The sequence below is a fragment of the Phycodurus eques genome, chromosome 14 (genome assembly GCF_024500275.1).
Source record: "Phycodurus eques isolate BA_2022a chromosome 14, UOR_Pequ_1.1, whole genome shotgun sequence".
In the NCBI taxonomy this organism is placed as follows: domain Eukaryota; kingdom Metazoa; phylum Chordata; class Actinopteri; order Syngnathiformes; family Syngnathidae; genus Phycodurus; species Phycodurus eques.
The window spans coordinates 7,886,509-7,912,254 of NC_084538.1; the positions used below are offsets into that span (position 1 = coordinate 7,886,509).

Genomic DNA, 25,746 nt, shown 5'->3' on the forward strand with positions numbered 1-25,746 from the left:
GGCTGTGGCGTGTCAAGTTGAGAGGAAGTCTCCAACAAACTGTTGTTTTTATGAGCGGGAGTTTGTCTCGGAATGCTGAGGGCCTTCCCAGGCATGTTGTGACAGGCTCCGTCTCCACCTGGCTGAGTGACAGAATGAGCGCAGTTGAGACAGCACAGTACGGCAAAAGAATAGTGTATAAAATGTATAAATGCATGCACAGTACATGAATGAAGTGAAATCACCGTGACATGATCTGGCCCACTGAATGTGAAAAAAACATTTTAATAACATTTTTGTATTGATAGACCTACAGAGATAAGGCCATTATATGGTTATTGCATAGGTACAGGACTGTATAAAAATCAGGTGCATAATCTGAATTGGGAATGTTCAATTCTTTTGTGTGATAATGTAGTAGGATATTGCATGAAAAAAAGGATGCGCGTTCATTACTGGACCGCAGGACAGCTGCCTTCACAAAAACTGAAACAACATACATAAAAAAAAAAAAAAAAAAAAAAGGGGCAACACCCATTTCAGAAATAAGGTCAACATATGCTGACAATGCCCAATTTTTACCATGACAATTTCAAAAAGTACGAACTTGGTATTTTACATTTAGTGCATGTTATTATCATTTAAATCAATCAGTGTGGGGGGGGTAAAGTAACCCTGAAAATATGTCATTCTCTCCTAAATTCAATGTATCAGGCTTTTGTACAAAATACAGTGGCGCCTTGAGATACGAGTGATTCGAGATACGACCCATCATTCTGCTGAATTTTTGCTTTGACCTGCGAGTGCAAACTTGAGATACGAGCGATTTATGGTGGTAGTAAACTTAATTCGCCTCACTTCACAATAAGCAGCACTTTAGCAAATGGCGAACATTTCACAAAAAAAAGATTTCAAGCTGTTTAATGCCAACCCCAGTTGAATTTTACAGTCAACCTTAGCATAAAATAAAGACAGTTAATTACACATTTATGTAAAACTACCACAGGTTTGTCTTAAGAAAGTCTGCTAGCTTAATACTAACAAACAGCGACCAAATGAATGGGAAACAAAAACTTACATGTTAACAGTCAGCATTGACAGTCGCAGTTTTAGGACCCCTTAGGAAATGGATATTTGAACGCATATGGTGGAATAACACATATAGACAGATAATATAACATTACTCACAGGCATATATTCTTCATCCTTGACAAAATATTGCTAATATTACAGCAATTTACTGAGTGGTAGAACAGCAGAAGAATAAGTCTATTCTTCTTCGTTTGTCAATATGACTGTATTATACAGTGGTGCCATCCAGTGGCCAAGGCGGGCACACCAGAAGGCGAAGCACACTGATGGATGAATCATTAGATCATGAGGCACAAACTGCTTATTTTATTACCCTGTGTTTTAATGAAGTAAAATAGTATGGAGTGCTATTTTTCCCTACGGAAAAAAAAAAAACCAACAAAAAATTTCCAGGAGGGTTACGGGTGAGGCTGGAACTGATTAATGTCATTTCCATTCATTTCATTTGGCAAAGATGAATTGCGATAAGAGTGCTCTAAATTAAGAGCATGGACAGAGAACAAATTAACACCGATGTACTGGAAACTAATTCTCAAAGTCTGCTAATGAAAAAATAGATTTGAATAAAAATAAAAGCAAATTGTGCCCATTTTACACTGCATGGTGCCGACTCGGTTTGCCATGTACTCCATTATCTACACTTGCGGTGGTCTGTTTTTTTTTTTTTTTTTTTTTTTTTTTACTACCCACAACCTCCTCTTGAACAACATTTGTCTGCCGAGAAGTTTATACAGAAGACCCTTGTTCCCCTCCATTGTCGTTCATTGTACTAGCAGGTACTATTTTAAAGTAGAAAACCGATGGCTCCAGACCGAGCTGAGTTGGTATTGTGCAGTGGCAAAGTGTCAGGCCCACCTAATCCCGCCCCCAACCCGGTCACCCTCAGTTAATCATGCAGGACTCATAGGTGGGCACCATGTACTTGATGTTGATGAATGCGTCCTCGCCACCGTAACGCTCCAACACCTCCAGAGTCTCCTGAATGAGGTCGCCAACGTTCTCTCTCTTCTGCTGGCTGTAGTCGATGCCGTCTCCAGAGTTGACTACGGTACAAGAGAGTCACGCACGTGACACACTAAAACATGGGCATAACCTGCTAACTGAATATCCGCATTTGGAAAAACTGACATTTATCATAGAAGACAATATCACCCTTTATGTCACATTGGCAGTGATATATGCCCACGCTATGGCATTACCACCACCATCCTTCACCTCAAAAACAGCAGAGCCAGATTAGAGTTTGCTGAACAACAACTAGAAAAGTCAAATTCTGTGGACAGATGAGACCAAGATCAACTTGTAGAGTGATGGAAACGGAAGCGTATGGAGAATGAAAGGAACTGCTCACGATCCAAAACATACCACCTCGTCAGCGAAGCATGGTGGTGGTAGCATCACGGCGTTATGTATTTGCTGTATTGATGATGTGATCCGAAAAATATCATGACAGGTTACAGAGGCTCTACATACTGCTGCATTAACCATTACAGAAACATGAGGGTGGGAATTGTGTGAGTCCACCATAAAAATATTGGAATTATTATTCTGCTTACTTTCTTTTTTTTTTTTTGACATTGTTCTGCTTGCACAATTATTCAACAGATTCAAAACATTCTAACTTTAAAGGGGCCATATTTAACCAAACCAACTTGTTCTCGTATTTGGGATGTAATATTGTCTCTATGGTGCCTCAGTAAATGTGAAATATTAATTAAAATCGTCCACACATTCCTGACTTCCTGATGTTTTTCTGCTGAGAGGCCTGAAATCAAGTCATCAGAATTTCTCAAGCTTATCTATGTCACTAGCGAAGATCTCCGACTTGCCTCTCCGCTCGCGAGCCAGCGCTATCAACATGAAAAACACGTTTGCTCTCACAATTGGGTCTTCTACACGTAGAAGACCGATCAGAGGAAACCCTGAACTGGTTGCCAGCCAATCGCAGGGCACATACAAACAAACAACCAACCATTCGCACTCACATTCACACCTACGGGCAATTTAGAGTCTCCAATTAATGCATGTTTTTGGGATGTGGGAGGAAACCGGAGTGCCCGGAGAAAACCCACGCAGGCACGGGGAGAACATGCAAACTCCACACAGGCGGGGCCGGGGACTGAACAGAACTGTGAGGCTGACGCTCTAACCAGTCGGCCACCGTGCCGCCTCTTCGGAGGTCTTTCAGCAAAAAAGTTCCCCATCGTTCCTATTCAAATTTTAAACTGTTCAGCTCATTCTGGACATCTCGGGTGCTAGTTTTCACATTTCTCAAACTCCCACATGATTTATTATTCCACATTTTCTATCACAAGATCCCAAAATGAATGCAGATCCATCCATCCATCCATCCATTATCTGTACCACTTTATCCTCACAAGGGTCACGGGTGTGCTGGAGCCTCTCCCAGCTATCTTCGGGCGAGAGGCGGGGTACACCCTGAACTGGTCGCCAGCCAATCGCAGGGCACATACTTTATATATTTACCTTCCCCATCCACATTTCATGATCGATTCAAACCATTCCAACTTCCATTCCAACAAATCTTGGGAAGTATTTATCACATTTTCAATCATTTCAAAATTTCACAAACAAATTCTCAAATTCAGCGATATGTTACATATTCACCTCCTCCTTCCACATTTCTCAACCGATTCCCACTCCAAGTCTCACATTTTACATTTCAACAATTCATTTAATTCCACAGCATTGGAGTTCAGCATTCACACAACATTTCCAAAAAAATTGTATTCTCTAGCTACCAGTGCTGTTCATTTGGGGCAGCTGTAGCATAAATCCTACTTCGGGTTACATTTGTTGTGTTAGGTTTTCTGTCACTGCTGGATCTCTGTATGAAAGAGATTTGAAACTAAAATCCAAGTCTCCTTTCACTCCCTCTCCTCTTTGCTACTTTTATTGCTGTGGCCTGCTTGGATTATTTTGATGCTATTTCAGATTGCGCTAACTAGCGGGGCGCCTCCAGTTCAAAAGCACACACCACCGCGTCTGAGTCGGGGAGTTGAACGACAGCCCTTCCTTAAGAATGCGTGGCCGCTCGGTTCTCCGAGAGCAAGTGGAGTCATCTGGCAATAAAGGGGGGGGGGGGGGTTGAATGTGTCAATGAGGATTCACGTGGCGATGCAGAGTTAAAAAAAAAAAAAAAAAAAAAAAAAAAGGAAAGGAAAAAGCCATGTGGTTTCATGTTCGCTCTTCAGTGAAGTCTAATTAGGAGCGGCTCTTTTTTCCACATAACAGGTGTTTTTCATCTCTGTCTGTTTTTCCTCTCACTTGGGAAAGATATCACTTTTACTGCAAAAAAAGGGAGATTAGTATGGGAAAGACGCTTTTTGACTGGGATGAATGAGTGTGTGTGTGTGTGTGTGTGTGTCGATTCGTCTCTATAGAAACGTCAGTGTTTCTTTTGTTTTGAGGCCCAGCACAGTTGCATGAGATTGGCATTTTACAATGCTGATAAGGACACTGTGTGCATGCGTGTGTGCGTGCGAGTGCGTGTTACTGAAAATGAGGAAAGAGTGGTGAGTAGGCTAGGCTGAATACCTCTGGAATGTTTTTCGATAACAAGTTCCCCCAGCGCAGTAGAACTCTGTTGTGTGTTTAACTAGTGTGTGTGTGTGTGTTTGTGTGTTCTGTGTACGTATCCCAAGGGAGGGACGCTTCCTTGCTGTGTTGTGATTGGCCGGAAGCAGTGTATCGTGTTCCTGCCCAGCCCACAAACACTCTCGACCAGTAGTGTGTGCGTGTGTCTGTGTGTGTGTGTGTGTGTGTGTGCATATATATATATATATATATATATATATATATATATATATACAGGAAATAGGATAGGATACACACACACCCACACACACACAGTCCCCCACAAAAGTATTGGAACGGCAAGGTCAATTTGTTTGTTTTTGTTGTATACGGAAGACATTTGGGTTCCAGATCAAAAGATGAATATGAGACAAAAGTTCAGAATTCCAGCTTTTCTTTCATATGGTATTTACATTTAGATGTGTTAAACAAGTCAGGACAGAGCACCTTTTGTTTGGAGCCACCCACTTTTCAAGTGAGCAAATGTTTTGGAACAGACATTAAATTGATTTAAAGTGAAAAACATTTCGACGGCACGGTGACTGACCGGTTAGGACGTCCGCCTCACAGTTCTGAGGACCCGGGTTCGAATCTGTCCTCGCCTGTGTGGAGTTTGCATGTTCTCCCCGTACCTGCGTGGGTTTTCTCCGGGTACTCCGGCTTCCTCCCACATCCCAAAAACATGTATGGTAGGTTAATTGAAGACTCTAGAAATTGCCCGTAGGTGTGAATGTGAGCGCGAATGGTTGTTTTGTTTATACGTGCCCTGCCGTCTCCCCTTTGTACTGGGGTCAGGGTGTACCCCGCCTCTCGCATGAAGATAGCTGGGATAGGCTCCAGCACGCCCGCGTCGCTAGCGAGGATATGCGGTACGGAAGATGAATGAATGAATGAATGAATAATATTTCATATTTTGTGGCAACATTCCAGTTTGGGGAGGCTGGAACGGATCAATGGCATTTCCATTCATTTTAACGGGGAAAGATAATTTCAGATAGGAGTGTCTCGAGTTACGAGCGTGGTCATGGAACAAATTAAACTCGTATTTCAAGGCACCACTGCACATTTTACACGACAAATTATAATCAAAAGTCATGGAAAATAGCGACAACTATAAACCCTCCTGCTACAGACCAACTTCTTTTCTTTAGTGGACATCTATTTTTGGAGGCTTGTATGTTGTTAGCGTCCACAGGCTAACAGCTGAACTGCCGCGTCCTTTGTACGCCGGGTGTCGGTGTACTCGTATCTGCAGGAGACCTCGTTAAACTCCTCTGTCGCTGACTCCCGGCTAACACCGGAGCGCTAAATTGAACCCAGCCGGTCCTTTCGGGAGCCATTTACACGACATGCTAGAAAACAGGGGAAAAGGGTGTCGTTTTTGTTGATACGATGTTTGAAAAAAAATGTCTCAACGTAGACAATACTGAAGACTCTATAATCAGCCCCTCGCACATCCTGCCCATAAAAGTCATCTTTTTTTTTCTTTTATCCGTTTCGCAGTTCTCTATTCAGCAATTATCCTGTGTGTTAAGAGTGATTTTTTTTCTTCTTCCTGAGCTGCTTGGAAAATATCTAGACTGACAATCTGAATTTTTGCGGCATACATACATAAATAAATAAACTATCAGCTACTAGCCAGGCATGAATATTGTAGCGATTTACTTACTTTGCCGGGTCTTTGTATTATTTGTATCGTTTTGGCAATGCTGCCAACTGTACGTGAAACATTTTCCTGTTTGATTAAATCGTTGCGTAAATCGACACATTGTCCAATGTTTTAAAGAGCAGAAACTAAAGGAATGTGAGAGGAGGGTTCTCAAACTTCTTCCGAAAGTGTACTTCAGCTAAATAACCTGTCATTCTCCCTTTTAGTCTTCTCACAATGCAAATTTTTTCGACCCCTGTTCGTCTTTTCTTTTCTTTTTCAACAAGGAGAAAAAGTAAAGGATGGGGGTCGGGTCCAACTGCAGCGATGTCAACTCGGATTGGTACGTAAACCGGAATGTGTCGTAATACATTACTAACCTTCGCTAACAAAGTAGAGTAAAGCCCTAATTACAGTACACATTTGTATGGCAACCACTGATAGGCCATAAATATAAAACAATCAAATGAAAAACAATAAGTATGGCTATAACTGAGCCTTCCTGTGCCACGTGACCATGGAGTCTTACGCCACCCAACAAATGAGGTCATTGTGTACCATTCGTATCCTCGAAACGTCATATGTCAGCGACTTTACGAAACCGAGGACCCACTGTAATCTGTATAAACTGTTATTAATAAAATCTCCCACCATTTAAAGTAAGGAAAAACGCCTCGACAGGAGTCCTGTGAGGAAGACGAACCGGTCGATGCCGACGAGGAAGGAGGATCCTGCGCTCTGTGACATTTGCGGCAGGAAAGCAGTCGTTTTGTTTTCGTCTTTGGCGATAATCCCTGGGATTCCCGCGCCTTTGGCGCGTCGATACAGCGAGACGGAGAGAGGAAGGTTTCGCGTGACATTTGGCTGTTAATTTCACTCCACTGACGAAAAGCATCAAAGCCAAGATCTTTGGGAATGGACGACATGCAAAACTCCAGGCAGTGCTCAGCTTGAATCCTATTTGGTCATGTCAAGACTCTGAACAAGGCCTTGGTGATTATACAACTGTTTCCCAACCTGTATTGAGCCAACGCACGTATTTAACAAAATCTCATGGAACACTACCCAAGAAAAATGTCATGAAAAGTAGATACGGTGAACCCATGAGTACAAGAACAGAAAGAACCGACGAATAATTGATGTGGACCCAAAAAGGTAAGTAACTGCATATAGAGGCCACAAGTTGGCAGTAACGCACATTTGTTTCTATTAGACAAGACTATGGCCTGACTAAATGAAGCGGCTGCCCTCACTTTAACATAGCATGATGCCACAAGATGGCGCCAAAGCACAATTTTAGATGAGACATGAGGTTGGACTGAGTGCTAAAACAGCGAATAGGTGACTGTTTCAACAAACAGGAAGGGCAGATCGCCCCCCAAAAGCCGCAAACAAGCGAATTTGCAAATGTCGAACAACGAATATGCGTGGGTTCACTGCACACAGGTTTATTTTGTACCTTCTGCTGTCTAGTAGAAGAGCATTGAATTGTTCTGCCTGTCACTAAATGTTGCTGGCACAGAGAGAGATGAACAAAGATATATTATTGGCAGAAATTAAATAATAATCTCCTAACCACTGAAGTGAATTGATAACTTGCCAGGTTAGTGTGGGTGTGCATGCGGTTAAAGTAAGCGTGACATTAAAGCATGGGTTCAAAAAAAAAACGGCAGAGTACAAAATAGACAATGGCATTGTTTTATTGCCATGCAACAAGGGCAAACTTGCTCTCCCTCCACATGTGGTGGACACATAAATAGAAACCAATGTGAAGAATTATGCATTCCATTCCCAGTCTAACACGAAAGTAAGAGACTTCGGTAACTAGAGCTGCACACTTACACACGCATTTGTACAAAAAAAAAAAAAAAGGCCTCTTAAATCGAAGTCTTCTTCATGTACACACCTGGTATTCTCTTGAAAAAAAATGAACAAATATAACAGCTGAGTTTGATTTGGGGTTAGTCAGAAGTTCAAATGGGGGCAGGTGTGTGCTGACTCTCATTTTTAGTTTAAATGTGATTGGTTAATTCGAACGCAGCAGCATCCGAGGGTCTGCACACGACTCTTTACCTCAGTTGTTTATTTTGAATTCCCCACTGGAAAAGATTTTGTTGTATTTGTTCGTTTATGTTATAGGTCACAATAATGGCATTTAAACATCCAGGAACTTCACCCAACCATCTTCCAGATCTTCGACTGGCTCCTGCCGGAGATGAAGCTGGGTTTGTTAGTCATGTGCGGTTCTCCTCCAAGGGACTCAGGTGACATGCACACCGCACAGGATTTGGCGAGTTCAGCTCCGAATTCCCGAGCTGATTCATCGTGGTGTCAGCCAAGCGGGCCATTGTTTCTAATCAACTTAGCCTCGACTGTGGAAGTTGCGGCTGGAAGCAGCTTAGGGCGGAGGCCTTCTCATACAATAGCCTCTTTGATGCCGCAGAGAATCGCTGATTGCCAAGAGCTTTGCGCATTTCTGCTCGGGGTTCGGTCTCGGAAACGAGGAATGCAGATTGCGAGAGGACGGACCAGTCGGAGTTCCGGGAATACTTTGAGCAGGAGGCGGGTTTGGCCGAGGAACAGCAGTTGTGTTCTTATCGCCAGAAAACACTGTGATAGCTCAGCATGTCTCCGCACTGCTCAAGTCGTGCTGTTAATACTGTTTATCCACCACACTGCCCCATCCGACATGCAGCTTCGACTCCAGTTTGTAATGTTTTCATTTGAATCTTTTGGTCATTCTTTTTCATTCATGTGCACGTTCGTGATCACGTTTGTTTGTTTGTTCTTGTTTCCCATTGATGAACAACAAACGAGTAGATTGTCACACTACGGGAAAAATAAAAACTCTGGACCTCCAAATGCAAATGTGAGGGGAGCTATTGTTGTATCATTTAATTCTTCATCTTCTTCTTCTTCTTATTATTATTATTTTACAGGTATTCCGATGTTTTTATTTATTATTTAAAATATATATTTCTTTAGAATATTTTTGGGTTAGTATTTAACACTTATAAGACTTCTTTTTAGAAGGCTTTGGAAATATATCATCATTATCCCGATTATTTTCTTTTTGAAACAAACATTGATTATATTACATAAGAAAAATTACATCAATCACATTTTGAAAAACAATTCCCCATTTATTTATTCTTGCTATAAAGTGCTTTGAGCTGGGACTTTTGTTTGATTTTTCTTTTAATATTTAGAATGCTTTGCAAATATGTCGTTAATATTCTGATTTATTCCCAGAAAAACAAATGTATTTATTTATTATTAAAGGTAGAGTACAATTTTATTCATCATTTAGTTATTTTTACATTTTTTGTTTGATAAAAAAGGGCAGCTTCATATCGGTATAACTGCTACTGTATCATATATTAAACATATTTATTTAAGTAATAATTCATTGTAATAGTAATACCATATTAAAAATAGGGATATTTATTATGATAATTTCATTTAAAAGCCCTGATGTTGCATGTGCGCACATACAGGTTTATAGATTAACTATAGGGCACTTTCTTGATCGCGTCAAGGACATCAACAAAATTACTTATTGAACTTGTCCTGATATTTCCTTTTTTCCTCCCACTGTTATTTCCAATATTGTATGCCAAAATGACTTTTTTAAATATATATTTTAGGGCAGGGAGTAATTTCCATTTATTTCATATTAAAAAGCATTTAGTGAGTGTTTTCAAGTGATCCAATCTGAGATATTGTTGATTCATGCCAGGTACAGTTTGGAATTACAGCACATACTTTAAAAAAAAAAAAAAAAAAGCCAAACTGATGTGAGCACAAGCAGGAGCACTTCAGAATCCACCAGGCCAGAGTGGCTGGAAAGGCGGATGGACAAAACAGTCCTGCGTAGAACTTTTTTTTCCTTCCCCATTCCACCAGCAATACTGATGGAATCAATGATATTAAGTATAGAGGAGAAATGCACGATGCTTTATGAGTTTAATTCATGCCAAAAATTCGTTCCAGCCCCCCAAAAACACAAACAAATTGTTTTTTAATGAGAAAAACAAAAAACAAAAACAACACTACACGATTGCACTTTATAAAAACATAACATCATACGTAGAATATAAATAGTTTGTGCATCATGATTTCATGCTTTAAATGAATCGGTGCAGATGAATAATTTTTGGAAATGTTTTTAAAACATGAAAATCGAATGTTTTCAGCATAGTGCAAATTCCACGTTTTAGGGTTAGTTGAAGCAATAATCAATGATCAAAAAAACCACAGTGAAATTTTGCATATGCATGTATTACATTCCAAGAATAAACGTGAGTAAATGCTAACAGAAAAAAAATACACTTTAGGTGTTAAAAGCGCACCTGTCCAGGAGAGCAATGTAAAAACACTCCAGTTTCCAACACACACTTGTACTCTTGCACTCTTGCACTTTGCCCTTTGCCCTTCGATGCCCTTCTTTCTTCTCACGTGGGTCCTTCCCCACTCACCAATACCTCCCTTCACGTATAAGCCAGGCGGTGACTGGGTGCACAGCTGTGGCCCTCACACACACTCGCACAGACGCATACACAAACACAAACACAAACACATGCACGGGCACACACACACACACACACACACACACACAAACTGAAGCCTGGCTCATGGCCTCTCGTTTGCTTCTCTAACAATAGATGCACATCCACGATTAAAAAAATAATAATCATCATTTTAAAATAGTTTTACCCATCCCACATTCTTCAAACACAGCTCAACTTTGTTTAAAAAAAAAACAGTTTTAAAGTACTCTTTAGTGCTTCTTCTCACGCTCTTGCTTTCGAGAATGGAAGGCCATATAACATCACTTGGAGGAAACGGAAACTCTCCCTGGCACAGTTCTCCAAATAAAAAGTAAAGCATGCTTACTTTAAGCTGTTTATTTGTCACTCCCAGTTGACATTTACTGCAGAACTGACCCATACAACCAAAGAGAACTAAACATAGTATATCTAAACAACAAAACGTTCACCCAAACATTTTTACGATTTTAGCGGCGTTTCTAATTGAAAGACAAAAAGTTGCAGCGGAATGCCCGGCAAATTTGAATGTGACAATGTCAGAAACCGGTGACCAGAAAGTGTGAACACAATCCTCCCATCGTGCACCCAGATACAGTGGATATAAAAAGTCTACACACCCCTGTTCAAACACCAGGTTTTTTGTGGTGTACAAAAAGGATACCAAGATCCTTTCAAAACTTTTTCCACAACTAATGTGACCTATAACATGTACAATTAAATTTAAAAAAAAGAAGAAGAAATATTTACAAGAGGGGACATAAAAATGACCGAGATAATGTGGTTGCAAAACTGTGCACACCCCCGTAACTGGCAATGTGGCTGTCTTCAGAATTAACCAGTCACAGTTAATCTCATGTTAAATGAAATTAAGCACACAGCTGTCCCCATTTAAAGTGCCTCTGATTAACTCCACATGAAGTTCAGCTGTTCTGGTCGTAGTAGTAGTATTTTTCTATTCAAATCTTACAGCACAAGCCATGGTCCGCAGAGAACTTCCAGAGGGATCTCATTGTTCGAAAAATATCAGTAAGAAGAGTAAAGCAAGAATTTCCAATACCTTAAATATACAACACCAAACATGTTAATGGTGGAAAAGGTTTTGAAATATTTAGCTTGGTCTCATTTTATTTCACACAATTCCATCCATCCATTGTCTAGCCCGCTTATCCCTGTTAGGGTCGCAGGGTGCTGGAGCCTATCGCAGCTGACTTCGGGCGAAAGGCGAACTACACCCTGAACCGGTCGCCAGTCAGCCGCAGGCCACAATTTCACACAATTCATTTTATTTATTTTACTTCACACAAAAACCTGGCATTTTAACAGGGGTGTGTAGACTTTTTAAATGCACTGTATATGCAGCCTCTGGATAAAGCTCTGTGGTCATGGATGAATACATATCACGAGTCGACGCAAAAAAAAAAAAAAAGTAGAGCTCAAGAGGCCATAAATAGAAAGACATGGGAAGTCTGCCATTTTTGTTACGAAGCGGCCATTTGAGGCTCCGTTTGGTTGCTAATTAATGTGAAAACAACAGACGGCAACCGGTGGTGGAGCTCGCCTTTCCCACTGTCTGTCGGCGTCCATCCCAAGCCCGGGAGGGTGGTGGGTGCCTTCTTGTTGTCAGCGCTGTCACATGTGAGTCAATGCCGTCAGATGCGATCTCATTACGCCAGCTAACCTCAAGGTTAGCAGCGGGCTTGCGGGCGAGTCACAAAATCAATTGCCGCACGGGGGGACGGGCGCTAAAGGCCACTGCTGCGTTGCCGTGCGCACCCCCCAGACACGGGCCAAACAAGTGGTGGGTGCGCTACGAAATGCTAAGTGCTAACGCAGACATATTGACACAAAGTGTAGATAGAAGGGCGTCAAATGACTGCAGATGAATGTATTAATACTCATGCATAATTAAATATAGCTTTAGAGATATTTGGAGCGGGATTTAATTCGCTATACTATATACTATATTTTGCCATAACCATTTTGATAGCATCAGAAAGTTCACAAAATATAGAACAAATTAGAACCACATAGAAGTGATCCCGTTCTTACTATCTAAACCAAAATATGAAATAATGACGGGCCCTTGCGCAGCCTTTTTCTTTGGCAAATCCTCGAAAGGATCGAACTTTGATCCCGTTCTCCGTTCACATTAGACGGCGGAGAAAAACAACAACTAAAAATTAGCTCAGCAATTTCATCACCCATCTGTCCAGCACAGTTGCTCTCGATTGGAGCTGATTTGGGCGAATTCTCTAGTTGGAGTTCATCCAAGTTCAAACCCAGGGAATTTGGCCAAAATGGCTGCTTCAAACCAAAATACAAGTAGCTGACTTCCTGTTCAATTTCCGGCATGGGTCCTTGAGACTTTTTTTCTGGATCCTGTTATGGCATTCAACGCCTACAACTTTGCGTCACTGTAGTGATAGACTACAACGACCTAGGAACGGAACTCCGCGGTAAATCGAGAACCCCCCTGTATACCGCTTATGTTGTTTAAGCCTTACATACTGTCCATTTTCCATGTACGCACAGTCTCTCCCATGTTAATTTTGACTCGGGCCAAGAATATCCTGAATATAATTCTCTGTATCAGAGTACGGACGACAAATCTTTTCAAAACGTATTAATAACCTGTCTGACATTAATAAATGGATGATTCATCTATAATCAATGTTTCAGAGAAAAGGGAATGTGTATTTTTCACAGATCTTGCGTCTGTGTCAAGGCAACCTCTGACCTCTGTATGACTGCTGTTTCTCGTATGTTTTATGCTGTTTTTTTTTTTTTTTTGCTGTTTTACTCTTTCACAGTTTCAAGATTTCCCCCGTCACCCTTCAAAGACCAACAGGGACATGTTTCTGTGCAAAATGTGGTGGAGACAGTTCTCGGGAACGATTCAAGCTCCCTCTGAACTCCATGAACTCCGGCTCATGGAAAATACACAATACTCACACTTCGTGGCACCTGTACAAAATGATATTTTTAAATATTTACATTTTTGTGTATTTTGTCATGACATTTAGGTTATTTGTATTGTTGACAAAGTGCGCAGAAAGAGACACATACGGTGAATAGAAAAGAAGAAATGCAGACAATGTGATGAAGGTTCTTCTAAAAAGGAGTGGGGAAGCGAGCTTTGGATGACACCTGTAAGGAAATGCAGAAAGCAGATGGCTGAAGGCGGACTGACCCCGACAGGCGCTCATCGTCGTCGTGGCGGGGTACGTCTCGCCAGACAATCACGCTCCTCTTCTTGGAAAAACTGACCGAGGAAGACAAAGAGGAGCCGGACGAGTGACGCAAACCCACCGTGCGATCCCGTTAGACGAATGATTGGAAGTGACACGCGCGTTTAAATCAAAGCGGAGCGCTGATGTCGGCCTTGAGCGAGGTCGGCGTCCTCGCGCTTTCTTTTAAAATCATTCAAGTAACGAGATGGTGGAAACATCAAAGCAGCGAGATGCGCCGATTTAGCTCCTCGCGTTTCCCAAAATGAGGTTTAGGGTTAGCTTGGAGTGAGGGTACGGATAGGGGGCTGGCTGACTGGAAAGTGGTTCATTTGTACAAAGTGTGTCTGAAAAGTTCCAGGATTGGCATCACAAAAGATTTCAAACCCAAACTACGAGTTTCGCTAGATCCTGTTGCGCTCGATTTGTTTAATATGTGATAAGCGGCACGAGTTGTGGCATGACAACTCCTGCCTGCTTCACCATGACAATGCAACTGCTCACAGTGCCCTGAGCATCTGACAGTTCCTTTCCAAGAAGGACATCACCTTACTGGATCAACCTCCCTACTCACCCGACCTGGCTCTGTCTGATTTTTTTTTCCTCCTTCCCAAATTCATGGCGGAAATATATGATATGAAATATATCTTTTGTGACACCAGTCGCAGATCGTTTCTGACACACCTCACATGCCTTTAGCCTAGTAAAGTCAAATAAGAGAGGTTCAACTAAATCATTGGTTGTGGTGAAGGAGACGGGGTTAGGTATGCCATGGAAAGAATTGGGTGTGGGTTTGGGGGGTTAAATGAGAGACCACAGGAGGAGACAAACAGAAAAGAGACTTTTTCTAAGTGGAAATTGTGTCGTTTAAGCTGCTTGTTTACATGCGGATGGGTTAGGGTACGGCTAGGTTTAGGTTAGAGTGTCAGGAGTTAGGGTTTGATTACCTTTAGGGGGTTAAGGTTAGGCTATGGTTAGGATTGGGGGATTACGGTTAAGAGTTACAGTTAGGATTAGGTTCGCCGAAAGCGATGGCCTGCATTTAAAATCAAAGTGGGACATCGGCCTCGAGTTAGGCGAGCGTCCTCACTTCTTTTCAAAGTCATTCGAGTAACCGGACAGCAGGAACATCAAAGCAAAGCGCTGCGCTGCTTTAGCTTCTCCCACCCAACCAACCCCCCCACCCTTCAAAACGATGTCATTACTGCACACTCTCTCTTACTCACACACATACACGCGCGCGTACACACACACACACACACACACATACACACACACACACACACACAGTTACGTCCATTGGCAGATATGGGCCTTGTGCCTGGCTAATAAAATCACTTAAGTCTTCATAACCACTTTAGCCTTGGAGGCTACTGTCAGTGTGCGCACACACACACACATAGCCCATCCCTTCCATTAGCTTAATGAAGTGGCCGTAAGATGGATGACATGACATCACAGCCACCAATTACCATTTCACTCCTTTAAAAATAAAACCAAAAAAAAATAAAAATTAAATTCCACTAAAAGCTGCACCTCCCCCCTTCCCCCAACCATCCAGGACTCTCTGCACCAAACGGCTGATGACTATTCCAGACGCAAACCCACCCCACCCTTCAAAAAGACTTTTATTGGCCTGGTTATTTATCCCTGTAATGCAATTGGCTGGAGTGGATGCCTATGGACGTGCAGGCATACTAAATCATAGCGGGCAGAGGAGGAAAAGCGGTGGGCTTCAGGGAGAGGGGCATCCGTGTGATTAGCACAAGTTGTGTTCCACAATGACAAAGGCACACAGAGACTCTGTCTCCATTTACAGCAGGAGGTTTTCACATGACAAGTGCATTTGCAAATCAGTTGGAATTAAATCGTTCTCCATATTTTGCACTTGGAATAATTACGAGTGTCCCAGAGGAATGTTCCCAAGTGAAAATTGTGTCATTTAAGCTACTTGTTTACAATGGAATGTCCTTTGTCACCCTTTAGAAGGCAAGGAACATTTTTGATAACTTAAACGTCGGTAGAAATGGACACCACACGTCTCATTAAGGACATTTTAACAATGATTGTTAAGCAGTGAGCCTCAGGGTATTCGGCGTGACAGAAAATGATTGACCACCGCTGACTTGAACTGAAAACCACGACAACAATTTGTTGTGTTCAAGGGTTGCACCACAAGATAGATCCCAAAAGTTTTTTTTAATTTAGGTTAAAAAGAAAAATAAATCAATGAAAATGAATCAAACACAACTTGGGGTTGAGGAGGATAAATCAACTGGATGTTGTCAATTGTTGTGCAGTGAAAATCGCATATACTGCCTGGTATATATATATATATATATATATATATATATATATATATATATATATATACACACACACACACACACACACACACACACACACACACACACCAGGCTGGGAACCAAACCTTCATCACCGGGTCTGTGAAAGACATTTTCTCACAGATGAGCGTGAAATGTTTGGTTTGGTTGGGTTTGAGTAATTTAGCAAAACTGAATGGCTGGCCTGCTAGTAAATGACAGTGCACTATCCATTTGACCATCAAAAGTACACAATCACTGGACTTTCGCTATAAAACACTCTTTGGCAAGACCCCACTCTATCCTTGCTTTTCCGCTCACCATGCATACCATCACCCGCACTCTCCGTTCCAGCAGTTTTATTAACCCCTTCGTTCCCAAAGTCCGTAATAATTCTGATCCATTTTCTGCCCCAAAAGACTGGAACAGTCTACGATAATAAAGTTCACCTATCACCTGAATAAATAAAGGTTAAGTAAATAAAAAAAAGTAAAAACATCTGTGCAACAGCAAAGTCAATTACCATTTGCCAGTCCCTAAATGATCATATTCGCTATGTCCTCATTTCCACCACATTTAATTCTGAATCTATTTAAGTGTTCAAATGTAAATTATGCCACGTCTTCCGTCTCCGCAATTTACCTTACATAACATCGTCTTTTCGACTTGACATTGCACACATTCAAACTATGGCTATAAAAAAGAAGCCTAAAATCATCATTCAACACATTTGTTTTCTTCTGGTTAAATGCCAGACTGGCTGCTGTTCAGCGGTCAGTCTTACTCAAGACCACGTCCGTGTCAGTCCACCTTGCAGTGGAACACAAGAGTGTTTATGGCTGCAAGGACAGGCGTTCATAAATAGTCAGTGCGTTTTACAGGCGGCAGCGCGGCCCGAGGGCCTGTCAAGGTTTAAGAGAACGCGGAGCCGTTAAAAGAGGGGTGTTTAAGTGTTCCATTTACATAAAGAAGGCCGGCGCGTGCGTCTGGAGCTCAAATGGCAGCGCAACACAAGAATCTGTGGACCGTCACTGCTGAGGATGAAAGACAAACAACTATGTGTTTAAACACTGTCTTAATATAGTTGACAAAACAAATAGAATGAAGAGAATGTGAATCATCACTGATTCTTAATTTGTGTACGACTAAGGAATAACAAGTGGTTTCATTGGTTGTCTTTCGAGCTAATAAAAAAAATGCCACATTGTATATAAAAACATTTATAGTCATTGTAATCGACAGTCTTTTTTGTTGTTGTTTTTTTGGGCTTAAATGAAACTCAAATTCACGGAAATTTTGTTTGATGATAAAAAAAAAAAAAGGCCTCATCGTACAGTTCCTTATCACTGTTGTTGTTTAATGAAAAGCATATACCTACCTCCCTTTAAAGAAAAAAAAAAGTTTAAAAAAATATATTTCTTTGTGTGTGTGTTGCACTTATAATGTATTTTTTTATTATTACAGTATGGTCATTCCTTTTTTTAATTTATGTTTTTTGGTTACATTTTTTGTTATTATTTTTATGATTTATGGTTTTAGTTACAGCACATTTTCAAAATGTATTTATGCTTTTTCTATCTTTTGTTGAATGAAAAGAATGCAATATTTATTTTTGATTTTTTAAAATGTTTTTATTTATTGTATTTCGTATTCTTTTTGGGTTACAATATTTGTAAAAAAATATATTTATTTTTGAATTGATGTTTTCTAAGGGGTTACATACTATTGCTGCTCTCCGTTTCTGTTGATGCGAAAGACAACACGTCAAGTCGTTTTTTGTACTTTGGAGCTAAATATTAAAAATACAATTTATTTTCTTTTTTTGTTTCTGATTGACGCTGACAGGTTGTATAACTTAACCCAGCTCCCAACCAGCTGGATACATTATCCCATGTAATTGCGATCCGTGAAAGGCTAATTATGCAGTGGTACAGCTCATCTTACATAAATGTCCAAAACTTAACAGCTATTTTAATAGTGTGTTTGCACTTTATTTACCACGATCTTGTGAACGAGGGACTTTGATTTAGATCTCCTGTGCTTATTAGTATTAACAGTTGGGAGTAATGTAATTATGTGTGAGAGGCGGAGCTTGCAATGCGGTGGTACAGCAGTAGCACATTTGATGTGAGTCAGACACAAACACACACGCAAACATACTGGCGTGCACACACTCACACACACACACACGCACACATTCATGCTGTCAGCAGCCATCCAGCATCACAAATACTGACTCATTATACGCCAGAGGAGAGAAGATGACAACAGCGGCCAGCATCAAGGGGAAACGAAGCAAGCCAAAGGCGCGTCGGGGATTGACGACAGCTGGACACAAACCACAGAATTACATCCATGATAATGTGAGGAGGTTTGCAGGAGGGTTAAGATGCTACAGCTAACCCACGCTGCACTCCGTACTTCGGTTTTTGGAGCACGGTGTGGCATGTTTTCGGTACGTGTATTCCGTATGAAGAAAACATAAATTGCCTCTCAAAATCATCTCTTAATTTTCCTTATTATAACTATGTTCAGGCGCACGGTGGACGACTGGTTAACATGTCTGCCTCACAGTTCTGAGGACCCGGGTTCAATCCCCGGCCCTGCCTGTGTGGAGTTTGCATGTTCTCCCCGTGCCTGCGTGGGTTTTCTCTGGGTATCCCGGTTTCCTCCCACATCCCAAAAAACATGCGTGGTAGGTCGATTGAAGACTCTAAATTGCCCATAGGTGTGAATGTGAGTGCGAAAGGTTGTTTGTTTATATGTGCCCTGCAATTGGCTGGCAACCAGTTCGGGGTGTGCCCCGCCTCCTGCCCGAGGTTACCTGCGACAGGCTCCAGCGCGCCTGCGACCCTTGTGAGGAGAAGCGGTTCAGAAAATGGATGGAACTATTTTCAAGTTACGCGTTATATAAAAACAACTTTGAATGGTAAACTGCCTCTCTTTCCTTGACTAACTGTAAACAAGGGTTTCTATATTTTTAGTGGCCACGGGTGTCCAAAATGATTACCTCTTATAAAATAAAACATGACTTTGTTAATGGAGTATTAAATGATAGTCATATGTTAAAATCCCCCCCACTCAAAAAAAATGTTTTACAGGCTGCTAAACAGCTTAGCAATAATGTTTTCTTCATAAAATGTCACTACGTGACGTGTCCCACCACGTTTTGGAGAATTACGGTCTTGGATAATCCTTTCAGTATTTGAAAAGGCAGACTTTTACCAGTAAATTATGTTCTTCAGACATCCCCTAATCAGCAGAAGTGATATAATGCTGACTAATGTCGAAGATGTACTTCATGAGTAATCTTTCCCTGAGAAACCTGACATGAATTTTGGAGTCCATAATGCACTCAACATGTACACCCAAAATGTTTTTCAGAAAATAAACAAATATTTTGAACATAGATTAAATTATCTGGATAATTTCAAATGGGAAATTAAGGAGTGTAATTTAATTCATTGTCAACTCAGAGACAGGCCCAGTTTAGTGGTACTTAAATTATAAATACTGTCAAATTAAAGATTTAATGGATACCTTTTCTTCTATCATGAGATAGAGTGATAGCATAAGATATTCAGCAAAATGCTGTGCCTTTCATCCAAAAAGGTCACCCGACATTTATATTTTATTGGTTCTAAAAATGTCTGGTAAAAGAAATCAACTCTGCTGGCACTTTTTTTTTCGTGGCGCTGAAACTAACACAGGACAAAATAATTCCGATACCGACAACGGAGTCTTGAATGAGTCTGTTTCTCTTCACTTTCTTCTTCTGTTACCGCAGTCCTTCTTTCAAAAGAAATTGTCACAAAAAGCCAAGAACAAGCAAACACAAACCCAGAGTTAATCCTTTTATGATGGCTGATATGAGGTGGCAACCACACACCGGTAGCACTGTCTGGCTCATTACTCTTGCCCTGTCCTGTGACCACTTCCTCTTCTTCTGTTCTCTCTTTCTTCTTCTCCTACCACCATAAAACAAATTCTGAAAAAGTGTTGCAAAATGCACATGGAAGAGAAAAAAAAATGCATGCATTGCATAGCCATTTCCACCAAACACTGCCTGGCTCTCGACTCCTGCCCTGTTCTGTTCGGTGTCCGCTTCCTCTTTCTGTGTTCTCCCTTTCCTCTTCTCCTTTCACCATCCTTCTTTCAGAACAATTGTCAAAAAAACCAAAAAAACAAAGAACACACATATGCAACACATGACGCAGGTTAAAATGAGGTCTACATAGGGGACATCACGCGAAATGTGTACTGCATTTTCCCGGAAATTGGGGTTGAATTCACAGTCCTGAGTCATAGTGTTAAAAAAAATATCTCTCTTTAACAGTGTCAATGTAAAGTGAACAGCTTTATCGTTGCAATGGGAGAACATTTGATATAACTCTTCTTTTGGATCTCATTAGCTTGTGCAGCTGTATCCAATAGTATGGCCAGAAAGAGTATCAATTACATACTCCGATAATTCAATTGAAAATCACCTCAAGCCAACAAATTCCACCAGTTGCCGCACTAAAGGGAGAAAAGGGCTACAATTAATACAGAGTGACAAAAAAGACAAAGAAGTGCTTCTTTTTTGTGTGTGACGCAAACTGTGTCCTATTTCTGCCACTTCCTGCGACAAGAAAGCACAAACAATCTAGGCTGGTTTGAAATCACCACCTGGTGAGCGGAGCGTGGACAAATTTAGAACATACGCCAACAAATTTCATCGCCGAGGGCTGGAGTCACATATGAAAAAGCCACCATTTGCCAAAGAGACGCTCGCATACGTTCCATTGTGTGCGCTAATCGCTGCGTGTTTGCTTTATGAACAACTTGGCATAAATGACGCAGGCTCTCAATGAGGGAAGACTGTTTCTGGAAGGTTCTCCGGAGCTTCATCACATATGTGTGTCCGCAAATCATAACCCACAGACAAACCTTTGATGACGGCGGCAAGGGTGGTTTTTCTCATGAGAATTTAGTAGTACATTTTATAGTTAAAAAAATGTGAACATTTCCCAGCAGCATGTTTTCTTAGAAGACAACTTTTTGTTATTGCAGTACAAAATTAATAATCAGAAATAATCATTTTAAAAGCAGTGAGGTTCACAAAGTTATAGTTATTCGCAGTTGTTGCTTTTAAATAAAATTATACCTAGCGATACGACTGACACAACTTACGAGTTATTCGAGAAACGAGCGGTCCTTCAGCCATTTTATGCTTCGACTCGCGAGCGCAAACTTGAGATATAAGTGCTGTATTGTGGCAGTGAACTCAGGTCACGTCACATTAACAGCACTTTGGCAAATAGTGAACAATTCTTCAAAGAAAAAAGAGGCTTCAAGCTGTCTAATGCCACTCCAAGTGGAAGTTTCCTGTCTAACTAAACATAAATTAAATAATTACACCTTCTCTATTTAAAATAACATAGCCTGAGCCTTTCAATCCGCGTGTTTAATGCGAACGCTTATTAGCGTCTATGTTGCGGTGCTTGTACCCTATAAACAACAATTTGAAAATAAATGGTGCAGCAACATGTACACTGACAATATAACAGTACTCACATTAAACAAACAAACAAAAATACTCACATTCACGTATCCTCTTTTGCGTAGAACAACGAATATTAGTACAGAACTGATCAGCTGAGCGCAGAGGTGAGGCATTATTATGTATGACACATGCCCCGCTGTGGGATTTATAATAACGACTCAATGAACAGCATATCCATCTGTCCGTCTTATACTGCGGTATCGGTATTCTTTTTAATGATATTCTTGTGTGAACGGTAACAGGTGCCCGCCATCTAGCGAATGAGCATTTAATCGTTCTGCCTGCCCCTATACAGCGCTGGTATAGATAAAGATATATTATTTGCGGTAACTAAATCATAAGTTCCTGACCAATTAAGTGAAATTAGAACATTTCCAGAAACACACCTGTTGATCACACATGACACACTAATGTACCACAGACAGCGGTTGGGTTATCACTGGTCTAGCTACACACTCCACAAGCCGAACACGGCAGCCATAACAACGATAAGGGGTGGGAGTGAAAAGTGGGACGGTTCCGGTCCGATATTTTGGGATCCTTACTTCCTTAGAATCCCTGAACTATTACATGGAAAGGCACCGTTTGTGATCGTGGCTGTGTTATCTACTCTGAGGCTATTTGCCTGAGAGTAGCCATGTGACAGAAGTGGGGGGCGGATGAAGGATGGTACCGCAGAAACGGACAGTTTTGCTTGGCTGACAAACTAGGGCGGAGAGAGAGACAACGAGAGAGAGAGAGAGAGAGAGAGAAAGGGAGGAAAAAGCGAGAGAGAGGGAGAGAGAGAGAGAAAATGTGGGAGGGAGGTTAGAAGCGGACTAAAAAGAAGGTGCGAGAGGGTTGGGGGGGGGGGGGGGTGAACGCAGATAGGAGGTAGTGCAGTCGCGGCTCGCCAGAGGACACAATTTACAGCACCTGTTGACTTTGATTGATCAGAGGCAAAGGAGGCTGGGTAATGGTGTGTGGTCAGACACTGAATGGAGTGATGGGATAGAGGAGATGGTTCCAAGCAGAGAAAATGGAGTGTGCGCGGGTGCAAAGGCGGGATTTCGGGCTTGGCGAGTCTAATGAAGACAGAGTGAAGCGAGCAAGGGAGACAAAAAGACTTTTTTCACAGTTCCCAAAATATTACAAGATCAGAGCTCTAAGAGTGTGCCTTTCACGCAGAGCCCAATGAGGCAGGATGATGTGTGATTACGCTTTCACGAAGCGATACAGCATCCCACAATCAGTAGAACGTCGGTTTCTGTATGCCTTGGTTTTCCTATTGATTCGGATTTTGCTGACGTTGGTCGTTGCAATTTTGTCCCAATTTTCATACATCGACGTGGTTAACATACAAAAAAAACCCCAAAAAGGCCATCTGCCTTTTGCTCGTGACTCAGTCTGCCTTTGTTTCTTGTTATGGGAGCATTATTGCGCGTTCATCCGAAGCATTTGGTAAATGGTGTAAAAAGGGTTATACCAGACAGCAAGGCGCAATGCAAGCTTTTACTCGGGCAACGTCGGCGTAACACGTCCTGTCACACGTCAGAGCCGTAGAAAGTGTGTTCTTCTGGTGTGCTTTTATTTTGAAGGCTTTACTTTTAACATGTGTTGCTCTAACTTAACTCGAGTGTTGCCAAGCAGACCAAGAGAGTTGTTGCTGCCTTGAGTTTTTAATAAAAGCTTGTATCGAGGAATAGACCTCGGCGTCAGTTAGACCACCTTTTACACAATACGTCAGAAGGTTTTGACTGCCAGCCATTTGACAGAGAAGGCGAGAAATATGAGAAAATTCAAGAAAGAACCTGTAGCAAAGTACGAAAATTCGCTCCTTCCTTCCCCCCTGCTTATCGTCTTCCATATGCCATCAATAGTCTTCAATAAAGATACAGTAAAAGTCATGTTAAATGTTCAATTATCCACTTCAATAGTAATTTAGTATATTTATCTGAAACAGTTTTTTGTGAGTAAAACTTTAGTTATTCTCTAAAAAAAGGTACCAACTCAGCCTCTAAATCCCGACTTGTTATTCGTGTTGACAGTAACGAATGACTTTCCAATCAGAATCGAAACGTTCCTGTTCATACTATTCCGAAATAAAGCGATGTCATAATCCAACAAATGAAAAATCCAAATTGATTCTTTGAAAACTATCTAGCCGCTTCTCCCTTTGGAAAAAAAACTTTTTTTCTTTTTGTTTCAAATAGCTTACTTTTAGCAGGATCCATCGCTGTGCTGTGGCCAAAGGTAGAACCTGGGTTGGTTTTGCGCCTGTGTCGATGCTGTAAATCCTTGCTGCCTCCTTTCTAGCTAGCTCGCGGTTAGGTCTCGTCATCACCCACTATGTTGGATCAACTTTTTCCCATTCATTCTGCAGTGGTCGTCGACCTCCTCGGCGATGGCTCCTTTCCGATGGCGATGGCGCTGTTGTGCAGTTCCTCGAGCTCAGCTATCAGACGTGGATTTTTTCTTTTCTTTTTTGTAAATGCGGCGTGGCGGTTTTTGTCAGGATAAAGTAAGTAGTATAATATTCTAAGATTTATTGGTTCAAGATTCACTAGATACGTGCACAGCCCTAATACAATGTATTTTTCGTTAATATTTTTGGGTGTCTGGAACAGATGAAATGGATTTACTCTATTTCCTAAGGGGACTATTGCTTTGGTTTTCATACGACTTGGTTTTAGTCCGATTTTCTGGAATAGTTAAATCCCGAAAACCGAAGTTCCGCTGTAATTGGATCGGAACAAGTCAAAAAGAAATGAAGATGTAGATTGAGCAGTACAAGCAGCTACAGTAGGCCAAAACACACGTTCAGCGGCTCACAGAGACTAACTGGACATGTTGCTGAAATCACTCACGAGGCCACGCCCCATTTAAATGGCAAACAGCACAGGCAAATCCAGCTTCGACGGGCAGCGTGAAAGGAGGTAATCACATAGAACCCAACAAACTGGGGTGTGCCTTTTCACACTGCCACCTTCCCGCTAATGTGTCTGCCACTACCTCTGTTCTGCCTTTGATACTCCTGCCGAAACCACCAAATTCAGAGGTTAACTTTGACCCCCCTCCCCTTTCCATGTCAGTACCTATCACACCAAAGAGCATCAGAGGGAAACAACACACTTTAATAGAGGAAATATTTATTTGTCCACTAATGGGAGTGTGTTAGGAGTCCATCAGTGGCCAAATGAGATCAGTAGCTGACCTTTCTGCCCGGAGGCTAACACACTGACTCTACACACAACCTGCACCATGTTTCATCTGCAGGATGACTCCATGTACAGGGGGTTCAGGTGTATACGTGTGTGTGTGTGTGTGTGTGTGTGTGTGTGTGTGTGTGTGGAAGCAAGCAAACTCTTATTACCAGGACCAGTGTCCCACTCCAGCGCTCCATCAAATGACTCTGCTCGTCATTTGCACTCATCTCTCCTCCCAATCTCTTGCGCTCTGTCCTAGCGGGATCCACCAAGGAATCTCCTCACGGAATCACACACTAAATCATCTCCCCACCTAGAAGACACCTTGGAAACACACTCTTACTGTTAGGGGGGAAAGGGTGGGAGGGGTTTTCATTTCCGATCCAAATGCACACAGGGCGAGTCTGGCTGCACATCTGTGCTTTGAGAGACAGCCTCACCAGGAAATCAGCATCCCTCTTGTGTGAATGCCTCCGCTTTGAGAGTCAGAATACCTGCTTGTTTTTCACCAGTATCTTTAAAAAGCGTATCAACTAACTCACATTCGTAACAGAATAGGAAGCCATAATAGTTGTGATATTGTAATTGTATTTTGACAG

The 25,746-nt window shown here is 41.5% G+C and overlaps 1 protein-coding gene across 1 annotated transcript in view; it reads right to left on the bottom strand.

Annotated features, from left to right (window-relative positions):
• Positions 1-1,953: 1,953 nt before the first annotated feature.
• Positions 1,954-25,746, bottom strand: part of pacrg (PARK2 co-regulated) — a 154,926-nt gene continuing 131,133 nt past the window's right edge. Inside the window, exon 5 of the mRNA XM_061697293.1 lies at positions 1,954-2,114. Coding sequence (XP_061553277.1) covers positions 1,954-2,114 — 161 coding nt within the window. The remainder of the gene's footprint in view (positions 2,115-25,746) is intronic.